At 39.5% G+C, this 18,542-nt stretch overlaps 3 protein-coding genes across 5 annotated transcripts; all 3 read right to left on the bottom strand.

Annotated features, from left to right (window-relative positions):
• Positions 1-8,315: 8,315 nt before the first annotated feature.
• Positions 8,316-8,690, bottom strand: LOC101954896 (keratin, high-sulfur matrix protein, B2C). Its single transcript, XM_078041241.1, has one exon. The coding sequence runs from the start codon at positions 8,688-8,690 to the stop codon at positions 8,316-8,318; it is 375 nt and encodes a 124-aa protein (XP_077897367.1).
• Positions 8,691-10,908: 2,218 nt separating this feature from the next.
• LOC144375774 (keratin-associated protein 1-4-like) lies at positions 10,909-11,403 on the bottom strand. 2 transcript variants are annotated; one of them, XM_078041240.1, is made up of 2 exons: positions 11,341-11,403; positions 10,909-11,250 (listed from the first exon to the last, which is right to left on the bottom strand). In XM_078041240.1, the coding sequence occupies exons 1-2, from the start codon at positions 11,401-11,403 to the stop codon at positions 10,909-10,911; spliced, it is 405 nt and encodes a 134-aa protein (XP_077897366.1). The 2 variants fall into 2 exon arrangements, with proteins under 2 accessions (XP_077897366.1, XP_077897364.1); XM_078041238.1 differs by having other exon boundaries at positions 10,909-11,403.
• A 6,375-nt stretch (positions 11,404-17,778) lies between these two features.
• LOC144375773 (keratin-associated protein 9-3-like) lies at positions 17,779-18,318 on the bottom strand. 2 transcript variants are annotated; one of them, XM_078041236.1, is made up of 2 exons: positions 18,256-18,318; positions 17,779-18,135 (listed from the first exon to the last, which is right to left on the bottom strand). In XM_078041236.1, the coding sequence occupies exons 1-2, from the start codon at positions 18,316-18,318 to the stop codon at positions 17,779-17,781; spliced, it is 420 nt and encodes a 139-aa protein (XP_077897362.1). The 2 variants fall into 2 exon arrangements, with proteins under 2 accessions (XP_077897362.1, XP_077897361.1); XM_078041235.1 differs by having other exon boundaries at positions 17,779-18,318.
• Positions 18,319-18,542: the final 224 nt, after the last annotated feature.

Raw genomic sequence — 18,542 nt, 5'->3', positions numbered from 1 at the left:
AGTTTATCATTTTCTGTCTGAAAGCACTACAGTGTAGAAGGAGAAGGTGTCCCCCTTAGAGGCCCTGATAATCATCATGACTGTCCTAAGAGTCACGCAACCACCTGGGCTCCCAAGCCATTTGTTTCAGTAGGTGATTTATTAAAAACCAAAGTCACAACTGTGATGCAATTGCTTGCAATGTGTCCTGTTTCCTTTTGACAGGTTGTTTAATACTGTGTCCAAACTCAGGGACTCTACCAAAGTAATCACCAAATCCCCTCCCCACTTTTATTGGTACTGTGGATTGAACTCAGAGGCATTCAACCACTGAACCACATCCCCAGCCCTATTTTGTATTTTATTTAGAGACAGGGTCTCACTGAGTTGCTTAATGCCTCGCTTTTGCTGAGGCTGGCTTTGAACTTGCGATCCTCCTGCCTCAATCTCCTGAGCTGCTGGTATTACAGGCATGTGCCATCATGCCCAACCACCAAATCCCCCTTTAATTTTTTTTATTAGTTGTTGTATTTATTTGTATGTGGTGCTGAGAATCGAACCCAGTGCCTCACATATGCTAGTGCCTGCCACTGAGCCATGACCCCCGCCCCCAAATCCCTTTTTTGGAAGTCTACTTTCTGGGACCACTCCTGGCACCAACTTTTGTATCAGGTAAGAAGAAGAAAAAAAGGTCCAGTAAGAAAAAGAAAAAGAAATGCCATTTATTTGAATAGAAAAAATTTAACATAAAGAATTATTAACTAGCTCAAGAGTTATTAACTAGGTAATCAAAAGAATAAAAAGAAGACTAAGTTATCACAGAACTAACCAGTACAGGAAAGTCTGCAAACCTACTAGGTCCACTGTGATTCAAATGAGGACTAAGATTCCAACTATCCATGGTCAGTGATCCTTGATTAAAGAAGTGCTCCCACTTTTACTGTGGAATTTACAATTTATGTCCTTTTGCCATCCATGAATCATGTATGTACCTCTTTTGGGGTGTCCTGTATAAGAGCTTACTGCAGTCTATTGCATCACATGATAGCTAGAAATGTTCTAGGTTTCAAGTTTTGGAAACCTCAATGAATATTGGCTTGATTAAATAGAGCTTATTCTTCTCGCAGAAAGGCAGCTGCTAACATTGGTTAAGATGCTGTTCCAATATGTCAAGATTATTGTCTCTTCCATTCTCTTGGTATGTTGTAGCTCCATGCATCAGATCTGTAGCATGAAGAGGAAGTGGAAGTGTAACCAATGCATGTTCCTTTTATCTAAAAAGGAAGTTTTTTCTCTGAAACTAGCTGACTGCTCTTTCGGTCTCCAGCACTGTCCTGTGTCTCTCTAGTTCTGCAACTTTATTTATTTTTAATTTATCAGCTTGTATTTCAGTGTTGGATTACAGGCATCTTTGGGCATGGTAGGCAAAGCACTTTTTATTGTTTCCATTTTTTTTTTTTTTGGCGGGGGGTACCAGAGATTGAACTATCGAACTACATCCCCGACCCTTTATATGTTGTCTTTTGAGATGGGATTCCATTAAGTTGCTTAGGGCCTCCCTAAATTTCTGAGGCTGGCTTTGAACTTGGGATCTTCTTGCCTCAGCCTCCTGAGCTGCTGGGATTATGGGCCACTGTGAGCCACTATAATCATGAGCCACTATGCCTGACTCTATGATTTTGCTTTTATAGGATGTTATGTAGTTTGAATTATATAGTATGTAGACTTTTCAGACTGGTTTCTTTAACTTAGCAATAACATTTAAGATTCTCTCATGTGTTTCATAGTTTAATAGCTCATTTAGTTTTAGCACTGAATAGTATTCCATTGCATAGATGTCCCACAGTTTATTTATCCATTTATCCTATTGAAGGGGTTTATTTATCCACTTTGGGGCAATTACAGATTAAGTTGCTATAAACATTGACATGAAGGTTTTATGTGGACGTTAAGTTTTCAGCTTATGTGGAGCATGATTGCTGGATTGTGTGGTAGGTGTATGTTTAGTTGTTTTTTTTTTTTCCTACCACTGACTATAACTCCACCCCCAGAACCTTTTCTTCTTACAAAACTGAAAGTCTATTTCCATTCAACAATTGCTCATTTCCCCCTCTCCTGGCCCTGGAAATCACATTCTACTTCTGTCTCTAGGAATTTAAGAATATCACATAAGTGAAATCGTACAGTATTTGTCTTTTTTTTGTGTGTGTGTGACCGACTCATTTAATTTAACATAATATGCTGGAGATTCATGGTGTAGCATGTTTCAGAATTTCCATCCTGTTTGAGAGTGAATAATATTCCATTGTCTGTACACTCTGTTTTTTATTTGTCCCACCTCTCAGTGGGCACGTGGTCTTCTTCCATCTCTATGTGTAGTTTTTTCCCCCCTGAATAATTGTTGGCCATTTGTACTTCCTCTTTTGAGAAATGTCTGTTTGGATCATTTGCCAATTCTTTTGATTGAGTTATTGATTGATTGATTGATGGATGGATGGATTGGCATGGAGTTTTTAGAGTTGTTCATGTATTCTCGATATTAACGTTTTGTTGGAAGAGTAACTGGTAAACATTTTCTCCCATTCTGAAGGTTCTCTCTTCATGCTGTTAATTATTTCTTTTTTGCTATGAAGAAGCTTTTAATTTGATGTCACTCCAGTTATTGATTCTTGTATTAATTTCTGAGCTAGAGGAGTCCTTGTAAGTCACTGCCTATGCCTAAATGTTGAAGTGTTTCCCCTATGTTCTCTTCCAGCAGTTGCAAAATTTCTGTTCTTGTTCCTAGGTCTTTGGTCCATTTTGATTTGACTTTTGTGCAGGTTGAGAGATAGGACTCTAGTTTCAAACTTCTTTTATATATGGATATCCAGTTTTCCTGGAACCCTTTGCCTTTGCTCCAAAATAAGATTTTGGCAAATTTCAGATGATTGTACCTATGTGGGCTTGTCTGTGTGTCTTCTATTCTATTGGTCTATGTGTCTGTTTTTATGCCAGGACCAAACTGTATTTTGTTACTATGGTTCTGCAGTATAATTTGAGCTTGGATATTATAAGGACTCTAACTTTACTCTTTTTGTCCAGTATTTATTTGGCTAGTCTAGGTATTTTGTTCTTCCACAGGAATTTTATAAATTTTTTCCTAGATCTAAGAAGAATATAATTGCTATTTTGATAAAGCTTGCATTGAATCTGGTGATCATTCTTGGTAGTATGGCCATTTTTAACAATATTAATTCTGGTGTCTTCTTTTACTTCTTTTTTCAGTGTTCTATACTTTTTCTTGTACAGATCTTTTACCTCTTTAGTTTACTTTATTCCTAAATATTTTATTTTTGAAAGGTATTGTGAATGGAATTATCTTGATACCTTTCTCAGAAAATTTATTATTGGTGTATAGAAAATCTCTTAGTTTTTGTATGTTAATTTTTTAAATTTATTTATCAGATCTAGACGTCTTTTTCTGGAGCTTTAGGGTCTTCTGTATATAGGATTATGTCATCCACAAACAAGACAATTTGATTTCTTTCTTTCCTACATGTATCATTTCTATTTCCTTTTCTTCCCGAATTGTTCTGGCTAACATTTAAAGTACTAGATTGAGTAGGAGTGGTGAGAGTAGACATCCTTATTTTGTTTCTAATTTTAGAAGAAAAGCTTTTCCCCATTCAGTTTTTCCCTTTTAACTATGATGTTGGCTTCTGGATTTGTCATACATACCCTTTATGAGGTTGAAGCAAGTTGCTTCCTTCTCTCCCTGGTTTCTTCAGGGTTTTTATCAGAGTGTTGAATTTTTTTTCAAAGGCGTTTCCTGCATCTATTGAGATGATTATGTAACTTTGGTTCTTTTTATGTGTGTATTATGTTTAGTGACTAGTAGTATATGTTGAATCATCCCCTGCATCCTTGGAATAAATTGAGGCCATTTACATTTAGTGTTATTTTCTTCTGTCATTTTGATTTATTTCCAATGTTTGCTTCAATCCTGATTCTCATTTGCTTATCTACTCGTATAATAATTTTAATCTTTCCTGAGATTAATTCCTTTCCGAGCTCTCTTGGTTGTTTTTTATCTTCTTCTGTGAATAGAATTCCTTTAAGCATATTTTGCAATCCTGGATTAGTAGTCATGGATTCCTTTAGTTCATGAAAGATTTTTATTTCTTGTTCAATTCTGAAGGATAGCTTCGCTGTATATAGAAATCTTGGTATTTATTTTATTTCAGGGCTTAAAATACACCATTACAAGCCTCCTGGAATTTAGGTTTCTGATGAAAAATGCTGTATATTCTAATTGGGTTTTCCTTTAAATATGACCTGGCATTTGTCTCTTGTAAGTTAAAAAATTTTCTTTGTTCTGGATTTTTGGCATTTTAATTATAATGTGTCGTGGAGAGATTCTTTTCTGGTCTTGTCTATTTGGGCTTCTGAATGCCTCCAGCATCTGAATGTCCATTTCATTTTTTTTCTTTTTTTTTTATTGGTTGTTCACAACATTACAAAGCTCTTGACATATCATATTTCATACATTAGATTGTATTGGGTTATGAACTCCCAATTTACCCCAAATGCAGATTGCAGAATCATGTCGGTTACACATCCACAATTTTACATAATGCCCTATTAGTAATTGTTATATTCTGTCCATTTCATTCCCAAGGTTTGGAAGTTTTTCTGTTATTATGTCATGGAGTAGGTTATCAATAGCATTAGCCAGGGTCTCTGATCCTTCCACAATACCTATGAGCCTTAAATTCCTTAATGTTGTCCCAGAGTTCTGGGATATTCTGATCATGGTTTTCAATATTTCTCTTTAGTGCTGTCTGAATGCTCAAGTCTATCTATCTTGCACTCAAGTTTGAGGTTGTATCTTCTACTTGATCTAATCTGTTGGACAAACCATAAACCAACATATATTTACAATTCTTATTCACCGGTTGCCCTTTAACTCTACTAACCCATGAGAGAGTGGGTAAGAAATAACATAAAATAGGCCGAAAAGTTAAGCCTTACTGATGGTATATTAATACTATATTATATTGGAAGAAGAGGGAAATTAAAAAAAAACAAAGGAAGAAAAGGGAGGGAAGGGAGACAGTAGATAAAAGGGGGAAAGAAGAATGAATGAGAAAGAAGGCATGAAGGTTAGAAAGAAGAGAGGTACAGAGAAAAAAATCCAGTTAATTGAAAATAAAACCATAAAATTATGAAAAAAAAAAAAACCTGAAGAGTGAGGGAAGACACAACAGAATAGTGCACAAAATAGCACGTGAGGCAACCATCAAAAAAGATTCAGTTTTCCCTTTGCTGAGGTATTTTAAATGGAGACTCTATTTTTTTTCCCCAGGGCTTTGATTTTAGAGTCCCCCAGCTGGGAGGAGGTTTGTGAGATACAATTATAATTTGTGTAATTTTTTTTTTCAACTATGACCCAAACTGGCCAAACCTGTTACTGTAGTCTGTTTGCTGAGCTGTGCCTCCTCTTGCCTGCCAGCGAGTGTTGGGGAGAGACCCGTGTTTCAGAGAAGTCAGGCTGGGTATTCAGAAGTCAGGCTGTTTTGATATCTAGACGTGGGGGTGTGGCTCTAGTAGGCCAGCCCTGTCACCTGGGTAGCCTATATTCTGATTTGGACTGCACCATGCCCCTTGTTTGGAGAGCCCCCCTCCATGTGCTAGGGAGAGGTATGTGGGAAGTGCCCAGGTCTCACCAGCAGATCCACCAGTGGCTTCCCAGTGTGGGGGACAGGCCCAGGCCCAGGGTGGGATGCGCAGATAGCAGCTTTCTACCCAACTCGGACCTAGCTCACTTAAACCCCTGTTGTCCTTGCTCCTGACCACAGAGTTCATATTGCCAATTTCATAGGAAGGTGCCTTTCACTTTGCTGTGTGGGAGATTAAAAATTAAAAAATATCTCCCACAGAGAAATCTCCCACACAGAAAGTTGGAACAATAAGACTTTTTTAGCTGGCACCGATTCCCTATTTTCACTGCATCCGCTGGGAAGTGCCAGGACACACTCCCACACTTCAAAGCATCTGGGCCTGTTTTTCTGCTCTCCTTGTGGTTTCTCTGGACAGCAGAGCTTGCTTTTCTTTTCTTTCTTTTTTTTTTATAAAGATATTGTATCCATCCACAACTTTTTTTTTTTTTTTTAAAGAGAGAGTGAGAGAGAGAGGGGGACAGAGAGAGAGAATTTTAACATTTATTTATTTTTTCTTAGTTCTCAGCGGACACAACATCTTTGTTGGTATGTGGTGCTGAGGATCGAACCCGGGCCGCACGCATGCCAGGCGAGCGCGCTACCGCTTGAGCCACATCCCCAGCCCCAGAGCCTGCTTTTCTTAAACTTGCTGGGAAAGTTTCTTTCAGATGGTTGCTGGGGAGCCTCCCCTCCCACTCTGAGCCATTCACTGCCCACCTGATGCTGCAGCAGTCCATTTCTTTGATTAATTCTCTTCCTATCCTAAAAACCCGGATTTCTGGGTCTCACCTGGCTGCTGGCTCTCTGAGTCACCTTCTGGGGCTTTCCCCCATCATGCAGCTACATGCCATTATGATTGAATCTTGGGGAGCAGTTACTAGATGGTGGGTTTCTCTAGCCTGTCATTTCCCCGCAACCTAAGAGCAAGTTTAGTTTTGTGAAAAAGTGTCCACGTGTCTTGCAAAGCGGCTGTGCCATTTTTCATTCCCACCAGCCATGAACCAGAGGTCCTGCTGCTCCACATCCTCGCCAGCATCGGGTGTCGTCATTGATGTGGATTAAGCCATTCTAACAGGTGTGGATCCGACTCTTTTCTGCTCGTTCTTTTTTTCTTTTCATTTGGAATAACTTTCAAACCTCAACTCAAAGATTACCTCCTTTGTGAAGATTTCCTTGATGCAGCCCCCATTGCACAAGCCCCTACAGGTCTTAAAGTGAAGTGATTTCTTCTTTTCCAGATCCTATTGAAGACCCTCCCATAGTCATTGCAGTTCACAGACCCTAGGCATTCATTTCCACTGCATTGGCACTCCAAAGCCTCTTGACAATTTCTGCACATTCCTGAGGTATTACCTTGTCAGGATCCCCTTCCTCTATATAGGTCCTAGGCTGTGATCTTCCCATGACATCAAACCAGACAAAAGACTTAGCTCATTCACTGTTTTTTTGCAGGAAAGTTGACCCATCCCAAGGATTAATGGGGAGGGGAACATAGAGCAAAATTCCTGACCTCCTGACTAGATCAATCCTCTCTTTGTTTTTCTCCTTATTACATTTCTAGATTAAAAATATTCTTCCCTACCTCGTACATTGTTTCACATCCTTCTCTTGGGCTTTTGGGGCTGCCAACATTCTCTTGGCTTTTGGGGCTGCATGTCCTGCAACATCCTTTTGGGGATGTTGTCCTCTCAGGGCAGATTCGCTGAAAAATATCTATTCACCCAAGAGGGATTCTTCTATGAACTCCTATGAGAATACAATTTACCTCCTTATATTTTGTGTAGCTATTTTCATACTTATTTTTTTTCTGGATAATAAGGACCTCAGGCATAAGCATTCACTCTTCATCTTTTGCCATAATCCCTGCTTTAGAAGGGGCTATTACTATATTTTTATTGTTAATATGTGATATGTTATATATTATATGGCTTCATTCTCAAAAAGAAACAACTGAATTTTTTCAAGTAGATGTTCTTGAATTAAAAGCAGTGAAACCACTAGATGTACAAGTAGAAACAGAGACCATGGTTTCTTTGCCCAGTATATAACCTTTATTAAGAAACATCAGAAGACACAGTGCCACAGATATAATTGAAATAGCCAACAGGCAAGATCATTATGATCCAAAAAACAAGGGGGAGGTCTCATGCTGAACTGTAGAAAGGTTCAGCTGATTTCTTAGAAGCTGGATGTTGGGTGAAGACCTTCCTTTCTCTCTGATGACATCTTAGGAATGTCTCTTGGCTATACTCTGGTGCCTTGGCATTGTAAAATAATTGCAGGCAAACAAGATAAATAGAGATCATAAAGCAAGGTGGGAAAATAAGCATTGTAGACAGTTCTCAAGGAAAAATTCCAGAATACGGTGGTAGTTTTCAGTCTTGCAAGAGGATCAGAAATATCATCATGCAATTTGATGAACTGAAGATGGGTTCACAGCATTTTTCTGTCCACAGTGAAGATCGCTGTATTCATTATAGAATGGAATCAGAATGGTGATTCTCAGACCCTTGATAGCCCACACAAGAGAAAATGAAATAGAGGTCTAAGAACATCTTAGTGGTTCAGGGATGGTCAAGAGGATGAATAGTTCAGAGATGCTGCATCCTGGGCAATCAAAAATCAGCAGGCTGGCTCTTAACAGGTGGGCTCACAGCAGGAGGGTGGTGGGCAGCTGTAGCAGCAGCAGGCTGGGCGGCAGCAGGACTGTCCACAGTAGGATGGGCGGCAGCAGGAGGCCTGGGCATGGTGCAGCTGGCAGCAGGTGGGGGGTGTGCAGCTCACCACGCAGCAGGGTGGCAGGAAAGTGCCCTCCACGCGGCAGTCTGGGCGGCACCACCTGATGCGGTAGCTCATGGCTCCGAAGCCACCCTCCTGGCCAAAGCCGCCTCCAATGCCGCCCCCAATGCCACAGCTGGACTCACAGCAGCTGGGCTGGCAGCAGCTGGAGCCACAGTTCCCACTGGTGGAGCAGCTGGGGAATCCGCAGAAGCCGGTGGAGCAGCAGGCCATGGTGTCAGGAGTTGGGTTGAGACCTGGGTTGGTTGGAGGAGTTTCTGAGTTTGAGAGGTGACTGCCACATGGGGCCTTTATATATCTGAACCAGCAGCTGTTTATAAAATTCTTAACATATTTTTCTTGTTTTTTGTTTAAATTTGTTCCTTAGTGGTCCTCTGATTGGCTTGCATTGAAATACTTAGGACGTATTATGGGCAGCAGTTTGGAAATTACTCTGTTTTATAAGGTTTTGGGGACTCGTCATATCAGTCTTTTGCTCTTTAGAATATGTTTGTGGTTTCCCGTGTTCAAAGACTCCTCCCACTTTAGACACCCTCATTTTGACAGTCGTCATTCCACGTGACTGTCTGTCCAGACTTCTAAAGCTTAGGGTAATTGTGTTATTTTTAAGTATTATTTTTTTTTCACTCCAGGATATATAGAATGAATTCTATTGAGTTTAGAACCAGGATATTTGCTGAAATGAAGTAGTACTTTGGTCACATATAGTTAAAACTTCCACCACAAATACTCCAACATCATATCAAATTACCATTACAGTTCCTTTGATTTCTACTAATTTGAAATGAGTTAATACTATTTGTGTTCCAGGCCAGAAAACTATTTATTTTATTTTATTTTACTTTTGCGAACCAAGCAGCTTACTGAAAAGAAGGTATCCAGCTTAGCTTCTGGTAGCATCTTAATAAATGTTTTTTTGAATTTATTATTGATTCAATAAATGTTTATTGAGTGGGTGGAGTAAAAGGCATGATTCATGAATGCCCTGCACAACTCATAAATTATTAAACAGAACTTTCAAGTTGTAACACCTGTGAAGGAGACTTGTTATTTCCTGTGAGAAGAGACCGGGAAATGTTGAATTATTTTTATCTGAATTCAATAGTTGAACTGACATTCAGGGAAAAAAATGTCTAGGAGTTATGATCTTTTGAAGAATGTACTGCGTCATCTGCTTTATATTTCCTGCAATGCATCTTCTGTATGATATGTCACTGCCATCTACTAAATGATAGAGGTAAGTGCTAGGAGCTTATAAAAATAACTTTGAAAAAATTTCTAATGTTTTTCCTGGATGTGTGTGTTATTGTATTTTTGACTATTACACTCAAAAGCTTAGAGAAGAATTCAAAAATTAAATGGTAAAAGCTATTTCTTTTTGTTCTAAGGTTTGTGTTCGCTTCTTAAGAGAACAATATTTGCTTGGGTTACAAATTATGCATCATGACATAGCTGTTTCAGGTTTCTAATGCAGCTGTCTGACATGGTGATGGTAGAACTCACTAGGTATGCTGCTGAGCTACTTGTTCTGTCATTTAGACCACAGATACCTCTTATATGTACAGTAAATGAAGGTGAATATTGGGAGTTGAAGTTTGGAGACCAATTTGAGAGTCTGAGGAATGAATGAGACAGGCTAAGGCATAGGAATTAAACTCAAATGCTCTTAGAAAATGGATAGTATCTGATAGATATTTTCAAACCTATTTAGTAGGTAATACCATTTCTTTATGTTGGGCATGAATGAAGGAAAACACCTGGTTTGTTAAATGGGAGAGATTAGAGAAGGTTAGATATTAGAGAGATTAGATATCTAGGTAGGAACTCAAAAGCTTTGATCAACCCGAAAATGGCTCTCTTGGTCTAGACCCAATCTTGGTAGAGTACAGCATGAAAAAAATTTGAATAACTTTGAAGAGTATTGAATGGAAAATTTTAGTAGTAGATGGATTTAAGCATAATTTAACTTGCATTTAATATTTCTAGCTTAGCCTGTATGTTTATCCCCAAGGATTATTATTGAAATGCAAAAGGAGAGTGGTCTCCTTGAATTCCAGTTGTACGTGAACATGCTTAAAGGTAGAAGAAGGACATAAGTCTGTTTGCTTTGGACATTACAACATTTTATTAGAAGTCACAGTGGAAAGCAGGTCTGAAGATGTGTGGGGATAGAGAAACAGGGAGGAGTGCTGAGATGTCGTTGGATGAGGAGCTTCCCCATCCTGGAGACCTATTCAAGCCAGGCAGGGTCTCCAGAGCATGATGATCCATATGTGGTTTCTTTAGGGGTCCTGAACAAGAGGTCCATTATTTAGGAGTAGCTTAGCAACATCGTGATACTTAGCATCCAACAAATGGTATACTTCTTCAGAGAAGAACGTAGTTTTCCCTTGTTTCCCCTTCCATTTTTAAGAAATCAGCAGGCTGGCTCTTAACAGGTGGGCTCACAGCAGTTGGGTGGTGGGCAGCTGTAGCAGCAGCAGGCTGGGCGGCAGCAGGACTGTCCACAGTAGGATGGGCGGCAGCAGGAGGCCTGGGCATGGTGCAGCTGGCAGCAGGTGGGGGGTGTGCAGCTCGCCACGCAGCAGGGTGGCAGGAAGGTGCCCTCCACGCGGCAGTCTGGGCGGCACCACCTGGTGCGGCAGCTCAGGGCTCCACCCTGGCCACCTCCAATTCCACTCCCAGAGCCATAGCCTGAGCCACAGCAGCTGTCCTGGCAGCAGCTGGGTTGGCAGCAGCTGGTCTGGCAGCAGCTGGGTTGGCAGCAGCTGGTCTGGCAGCAGCTGGGCTGGGAGCAGCTATCCTGGCAGCCGCTGGGCTGGCAGCAGCCGGTCTGGCAGCAGTTGGGGCGGCAGCAGCTGGCGCCACAGTTCCCACTGGTGGAGCAGCTGGGGAATCCGCAGAAGCTGGTGGAGCAGCAGGCCATGGTGTCAGGAGTCTGTCTGAGAGCTAAACTGCTAAGTGATTTTTCTGAGTTTTGGTTGTACCTACCTTCTAAACCCAGCCTTTTATATAGTCCCCTGAGCTGCATGTTTACCTAACATTTAGCATCTTTCCTTGATGCCAATTGAATTGTCAGTGTTTGATTGGCTCATGCTTGAGTTGTTTAGAAAATTATAAATAGCATTTCAATTGTCCGCTCTGGGCAATGTTCAATTAAGTCTCATTATGTGTCTTTTTTGCCCTCTGAACTAAGAGAAGGTGCTTCACGGAAGCCAATCCCAGCAGCACCTCTTTCTGTAATTCACATGGCAGACTAGACTTGGGGCACACACTGCCCTGGCTCACTTTGTCATACCTGTCCTTCTATAACCTTTAGACACAGTTTATCTGAACTGAAATTTTCTTCCTAAGTTGACACTCAATCCTGATTATGACTTCATCAACAATTTGTTTGTTCAGGTTCGAGAAGACTGATGATATTATTGCCATCAAAACATGAGCAATCTCTTAATTCATCAGCATCCAAACCAAGTTTGGTTTTCTGTGATCAGCTGCAAGTTACAGGGTCCTAGAACTGTATTTTTGTATTCTTGCCTTCAGTCACCAATGCACATATTACTAACTGAAGCCTTTAATGACTTTTACCTGAAAATTGTTTACTGGTCGTTCAATTAAAAATATATGCTACATGCTAATGATAGATACATATTGAAACAAGTCAAACTTTACAGATTAAAGACCAATTAATATTATTTCCCCCACCCCACACAACACCTTTTCCAAAACTAATACATTAAGATAATCAATATTGGCACTTGGTTGTATATTATTCTTTAACACCTTTACCTCTGCTTCTGCAATACACGTATACATATACACACAAACATCTTCTATTTCACTGAAGTTTGGGTCTAATACACATTTAAATTAGAAAATTTTAAAAACTATCCATAGTGAAAATCTTTTGACCATTTATCTGACAGTTTATTTCTGAGTACTCTATTGCACTGGTCCATATGTATGTCTTTATGTAGTTCTACAATGTTTTAATCACTGCAGCTTTATAATAAATTTTAAAATCAGGAAGTTTGAGACTAACCTTATTCTTCTTTTTCAAGACTGTTTTTAGTATTTTGGATCCCTCATGATTATATATGAATTTTTGGATGGAGTGTTCTATTTGTGCAAATCACCACTGAGATTTTTTAAAAATATATTTTTTAGTTATACATGGATATAATATCTTTATTTTGTTTATTTATTTTTATATGGTGCTGAGACTGACACCCAGTGCCTCACATATACAAGGTCAGTGCTCTGCCACTGAGACACAACTCCAGACCACCACTGAGATTTTGATAGAGATTTCATTATGTCTGTAGATTTCATTGATATTTTTATCTTAACAATATTGTCTTCCAATCAATGAACACGGGAAATCTTTCATTTTCATCTTTTGAAATTTATTTCAGTTGATATTTTGCAGTTTCTGGTGTACAATTATTTCCCCTGGGTTAATTTATTCCTAAGTGTTTTATTTATTTATTTATTTTATGCTATTGTAAATGGAATTGCTTTCTTACTTTCCTTTTCAGATTGTTCATTGCTAATGTATAGAAATTCAAATGATATTTTGTATGCTGATTTTGTATTTGTAACTTTGCTAAATTCACTTATTGGTTGTAGTGTGCGTATATAAAATCTTTAGGGGTTTCTACATCAAGGATTATATTGTCTCTGAACAGAGACAATTTGCTTTTTCCTTTTCAGTTGCTTTGGCTGGAACACCCTGGACTCTGATAAATCAAATGGATGAAAGTTGGCATTCTTATCTTGTTCCTAATCTTAGGGGAAAGAAGGGTTTTAGTCTTTCACTGTTGAGTATAAGGGAAGTATTTTATTTTCATGTGTGGCACTTATTATATTGAGTAGTTTGCTTCTATTCTTAGTTTATTGATTGTTTTTTAAATTATGAAAGGGTTTTGAATTTTTTTCAAATGCTTCCTTTGGATCAGTTGAGATGATTGTGTATTCTCTCCTTAATTCTGTTAAAGCAGTGTGTTACATTGATTGATTTGTGTATGTTGAACCATTTTTGCATTCTAGGATAAAGTCCTATTTGGTAGTGATTTTTCAATCCTTCTAATGTGCCATTGGAACATTGTTTGTTAATACTAAGTTAATGCTTTTTCTATGATTATTCATAAGGGATTTTTTTTTCTTTAGAGTGTACTTACTTGACTTTGTATACGTATAGTAAGGCTGATTTAACAGAATGACTTTGGAAGTATTCTCTCTTCAATTTTTTGGAGGATTTTGAGGATTGGTGTTAATTTTTCTTTGGTAGAATTCAACAGTGAATAAATCTGGTTCTTGGATTTTCTTTCTTGGGAAGTTTTGATTACTGATTCAATCTCCTTGTTAGTTATAGGTCTGTCCAGATTTTCTCCTGTTTTTCATGGTAGGTTGTGTTTTTCTAAGAATTCATATATAGATTTGTGGACCTATGGATAAGATTTATCTATGTTATTCAAATTCTTAATATATCCTATATTTGTAACTCATTTTAATAGCTATACAATTTTCCAGAGGCTGATCATACCAGAATTTGTTGAATCATTCCCCAACCAATAAGACCTCAATCATTTTTAGTTGGTGAGTTTGAATTTTAAAATAATAATAGAATTTGAAGCAGAAAGAGACATTAAATGGGCCAAGCTTTAGGTGATTAGGGGACTGAGATCGTCACTGAGAAATCATTTAATTAAACTAAGTGAACTTTGCAAACTGGTTCTACAACTATGTGACTGTGTGAGCCCAGAAAAGTCACTTAATCTCTCTGAACAATGATTTACTCATCTATAAAATGAGATGATCTCTTAGACGCCTTCCAGGGCTAAAAATGTGTAATTGTTCTACTAAGTCATCCATTCCTTAAGGGTATGATCCCTAAGGCCATGTCAGATTCACCTTGGTTGTCTACCGGGTGCCTCTATACTACCTTGCTTGTAGATGCTCAATCATTGCTTGTGGAATGCAGACTGAAGGAATGATTAGCAGTTCACGGTCATGATGAAAAGCTGAAAAAAGTTGGCTACGATCTACATACTGTGGGGTCGGGCCCCAAATTCCTCAATAGGACACCCATAGCACAAGAGTTAACAACTAGAATCAACAAATGGGACTTACTCAAACTAAAAAGTTTTTTTCTCAGCAAAAGAAACAATAAGAGAGGTAAATAGGGAGCCTACATCCTGGGAACAAATCTTTACTCCTCACACTTCAGATAGAGCCCTAATACCCAGAGTATACAAAGAACTCAAAAAATTAAACAATAAGAAAACAAATAACTCAATCAACAAATGGGCCAAGGACCTGAACAGACCCTTCTCAGAGGAGGACGTACAATCAATCAACAAGTACATGAAAAAATGCTCACCATCGCTAGCAGTCAGAGAAATGCAAATCAAAACCATCCTAAGATACCATCTCACTCCAGTAAGATTGGCAGCCATTACGAAGTCAAACAACAACAAGTGCTGGCGAGGATGTGGGGAAAAGGGTACACTTGTACATTGCTGGTGAGACTGCAAATTGGTGCGGCCAATTTGGAAAGCAGTATGGAGATTTCTTGGAAAGCTGGGAATGGAACCACTATTTGACCCAGCTATTGCCCTTCTCGGACTATTCCCTGAAGACCTTAAAAGAACATGCTACAGGGATACTGCCACATCGATGTTCATAGCAGCACAATTCACAATAGCAAGACTGGGGAACCAACTTAGATGCCTTTCAATAGACTAATGGATAAAAAAATGTGGCATTTATACACAATGGAGTATTACTCGGCATTAAAAAATGACAAAATCATAGAATTTGCAGGGAAATGGATGGCATTAGAGCAGATTATGCTAAGTGAAGCTAGCCAATCCTTAAAAAACTAATGCCAAATGTCTTCTTTGATATAAGGAGAGTAACTAAGAACAGAGTAGGGAGGAAGAGCATGAGAAGAAGATTAACATTAAACAGGGATGAGAGGTGGGAGGGAAAGGGAGAGAGAAGGGAAATTGCATGGAAATGAAAGGAGACCCTCAGGGTTACACAAAATTACATACAAGAGGAAGTGAGGGGAAAGGGAAAAATAATACAAGGGGGAGAAATGAATTACAATAGATGGGGTAGAGAGAGAAGAGAGGAGGGGAGGGGAGGGGAAGGGGGATAGTAGAGGATAGGAAAGGCAGCAGAATACAACAGACACTGGTATAGCAATATGTAAATCAGTGGATGTGTAACCGATGTGATTCTGCAATCTGTATGCGGGGTAAAAATGGGAGTTCATAACTCACTTGAATCAAAATGTGAAATATGATATATCAAGAACTATGTAATGTTTTGAACAACCAACAATAAAAATTAAAAAAAAAAGAAAAACTGAATTTGCATTTTACCAAAGTCACTTGTAATTTTATTTTATTTATTTTTTTCTCAGCAAGAACTATTTAGGTTGTAATATTGCAAAGTGGTCAGTAGTTAGAATCAAGGGGGAAAGAAGATAGAATGTGTCTCTGCTACTGTTTTGTCATTCAGAGGTTTTTCTTTGGATTGGATGATTCTTTGACTATTTGTTACCTTTATTTATGCTTTCTAATTTTCCATTTCTCGTTAACATTGAAATGAATGAAGTGTTGTGAATTTAACCAAAGTGCTATTCTTTATATTAAAAAAAAAATACTTTCAGTACCCTCTAGTTTAAGTCCAGGGAACTGTGAATTAATCCTAAACCTTGTCTAAAAAACCATCTAAACACATGAAGCATTTCCTGACACTTGGGTTAAAAAGTGTATAAATATGTTGTGTATGTGTATGATGTACAAATGTGTTTATATATAATAAATATGCATATATGTGCATATATACATAATATATATTTTCATATACATAATATATATATTTGGAGTAAAAAACTCCATCTCATTGGGACTGTATTTTTTTCAGTTTTCTCCTCCTTATATTTCTCTTGCTCTAACTTGTGAGATTCCATACAAACAGAAAAATGTGCTTCATTAGCACATATTACCACTGTTTGAAGATGGTCTGAAATTTCACCCCTCTTGTAGTGGCTCCACAGAAAATTAAGCTTCATTTTCTTAACTAAGCGTCTCCAGAAATCTTCACCATAATTGATCTTAGGACTATCAGCAGAATAAGGTAAACTTTCTATTCCCTGTTGCTCTATCTTACTTGGCCTCTGGCCTGGAAGAGATCAGCACTCCAGGTTTTTCACAAACATTTATCCGGGATTGTAGTTTGTAAAAGTGTGTTTGCAAATGCAAAGTGTGATTAAAAAAAAAAAAAAGACAGATCCTTTAACAATTACTAATTGGGTAATTCTATGGTAGCAACTGGCAGGAGGAGAGAAGAAAGGTTGACTTGCCCAGAACAGTGAAAGAAAAAGCTGCTTTGGGGTAAGTTCTGCAGACTGTGAACTTCTGAGCCCCTCCCCTTACACACTGGGTATAAAGTTCTAAACTGCCTCTCCTCAGGGTGCAGGAAGATTGATTGATTACAGTGAAAGCTTTGCCCTCTGAACCTGACTATAGCTAAGTAAGCCTGCCTTCAGTTTTCTATTTGGTGTCCTGCCTCGCCTGTCCCCTGCAACACTGTGATTGAAGAATAAGTCACGTTTAGGCTCTAGATTCTATACCATTCTTATTTGTAAAAGCACTGTGAGAAGTCAATGTGTGGTGACAGAACCTAGGACATTTCCGAGACTCTAGAGTAAATGACTTTACTGCGTATTTTTATGGGGCTTAACATCCACCATACTTCATCACATTTCCTAACAAGAAGAATAGTGTGGGATAAAAAACGGATTGAAATCTTCCATGTGATTTTGTGTGAAATATCTATCACAAACACAATAAAGAAAAGAGATTTTTTGCTGCACCATTAGATATAATTTATTAGATATTGGCATATTCTTCTTCTTCCATAAGAGTTACAATTTGCAGGATGGTGAAGTAGCAGAGGGGAAAGTATCTGAGAAGAAGAGATAGTTCCTCCATGGGCTCCGCCTCAATGAGCTTCGGAGAGTGTGGTCAAATATCTGCAGAAGATCACAAATGCTTTTCTCATTTCTTCAGTCAAATCTGTGTTTTCCTCAGAGGAGAGATCCAAGTCTTTCCGGTGCTGAGTGGAAACATAGTTCTGTGAGCCCCAACTATTTGGTAACCCCCATAACAAAAGCCAAATAAAGGGTAAAGGAATTGTTAGTGTTCCAGGAGTGGTTGAAGAGATGATTAGTTCCTGGACTGAGTGCAAACTTGAAACTTCAAGTTGAGATTCAGCAGGCTGGCTCTTAACAGGTGGGCTCACAGCAGTTGGGTGGTGGGCAGCTGTAGCAGCAGCAGGCTGGGCGGCAGCAGGACTGTCCACAGTAGGATGGGCGGCAGCAGGAGGCCTGGGCATGGTGCAGCTGGCAGCAGGTGGGGGGTGTGCAGCTCGCCACGCAGCAGGGTGGCAGGAAAGTGCCCTCCACGCGGCAGTCTGGGCGGCACCACCTGATGCGGTAGCTCATGGCTCCACCCTGGCCACCTCCAATTCCACTCCCAGAGCCATAGCCTGAGCCACAGCAGCTGTCCTGGCAGCAGCTGGGTTGGCAGCAGCTGGTCTGGCAGCAGCTGGTCTGGCTGCAGCTGGGTTGGCAGCAGCTGGTCTGGCAGCAGCTGGGTTGGCAGCAGCTGGTCTGGCAGCAGCCGGGCTGGGAGCAGCTATCCTGGCAGCCGCTGGGCTGGCAGCAGCCGGTCTGGCAGCAGTTGGGGCGGCAGCAGCTGGCGCCACAGTTCCCACTGGTGGAGCAGCTGGGGAATCCGCAGAAGCTGGTGGAGCAGCAGGCCATGGTGTCAGGGGTTGGCTTGAGGATTGTGTGGCTTAGAGAAGTTCTTGAATTTTAGCAGTGACTGCCACATAGGGCCTTTTATAATCCTTGGTCAGCTTCTCTTTTCCTTATTCCCAAAGTCTTTTTTCCTTGTTTGTGTTTAGATAATTTGCCTCTGAATGCTAATTGTCCTGTTCCTGAGTTATTTGGTCAACCTTCTTAAAGCCTTTAAAAGTTGATTTTAT

The sequence above is a fragment of the Ictidomys tridecemlineatus genome, chromosome 3 (assembly GCF_052094955.1).
Source record: "Ictidomys tridecemlineatus isolate mIctTri1 chromosome 3, mIctTri1.hap1, whole genome shotgun sequence".
In the NCBI taxonomy this organism is placed as follows: Eukaryota; Metazoa; Chordata; class Mammalia; order Rodentia; family Sciuridae; genus Ictidomys; species Ictidomys tridecemlineatus.
The sequence above is the reverse complement of the archived record's forward strand: the minus strand, read 5'-3'. Positions and strand labels throughout refer to the sequence as shown.

Coding starts and splice junctions, on each gene's coding strand:
- LOC101954896 (XM_078041241.1), bottom strand. CDS start 8,690: ATGGCCTGCTGCTCCACCGGCTTCTGCGGATTCCCCAGCTGCTCCACC.
- LOC144375774 (XM_078041238.1), bottom strand. CDS start 11,403: ATGGCCTGCTGCTCCACCAGCTTCTGCGGATTCCCCAGCTGCTCCACC.
- LOC144375773 (XM_078041235.1), bottom strand. CDS start 18,318: ATGGCCTGCTGCTCCACCAGCTTCTGCGGATTCCCCAGCTGCTCCACC.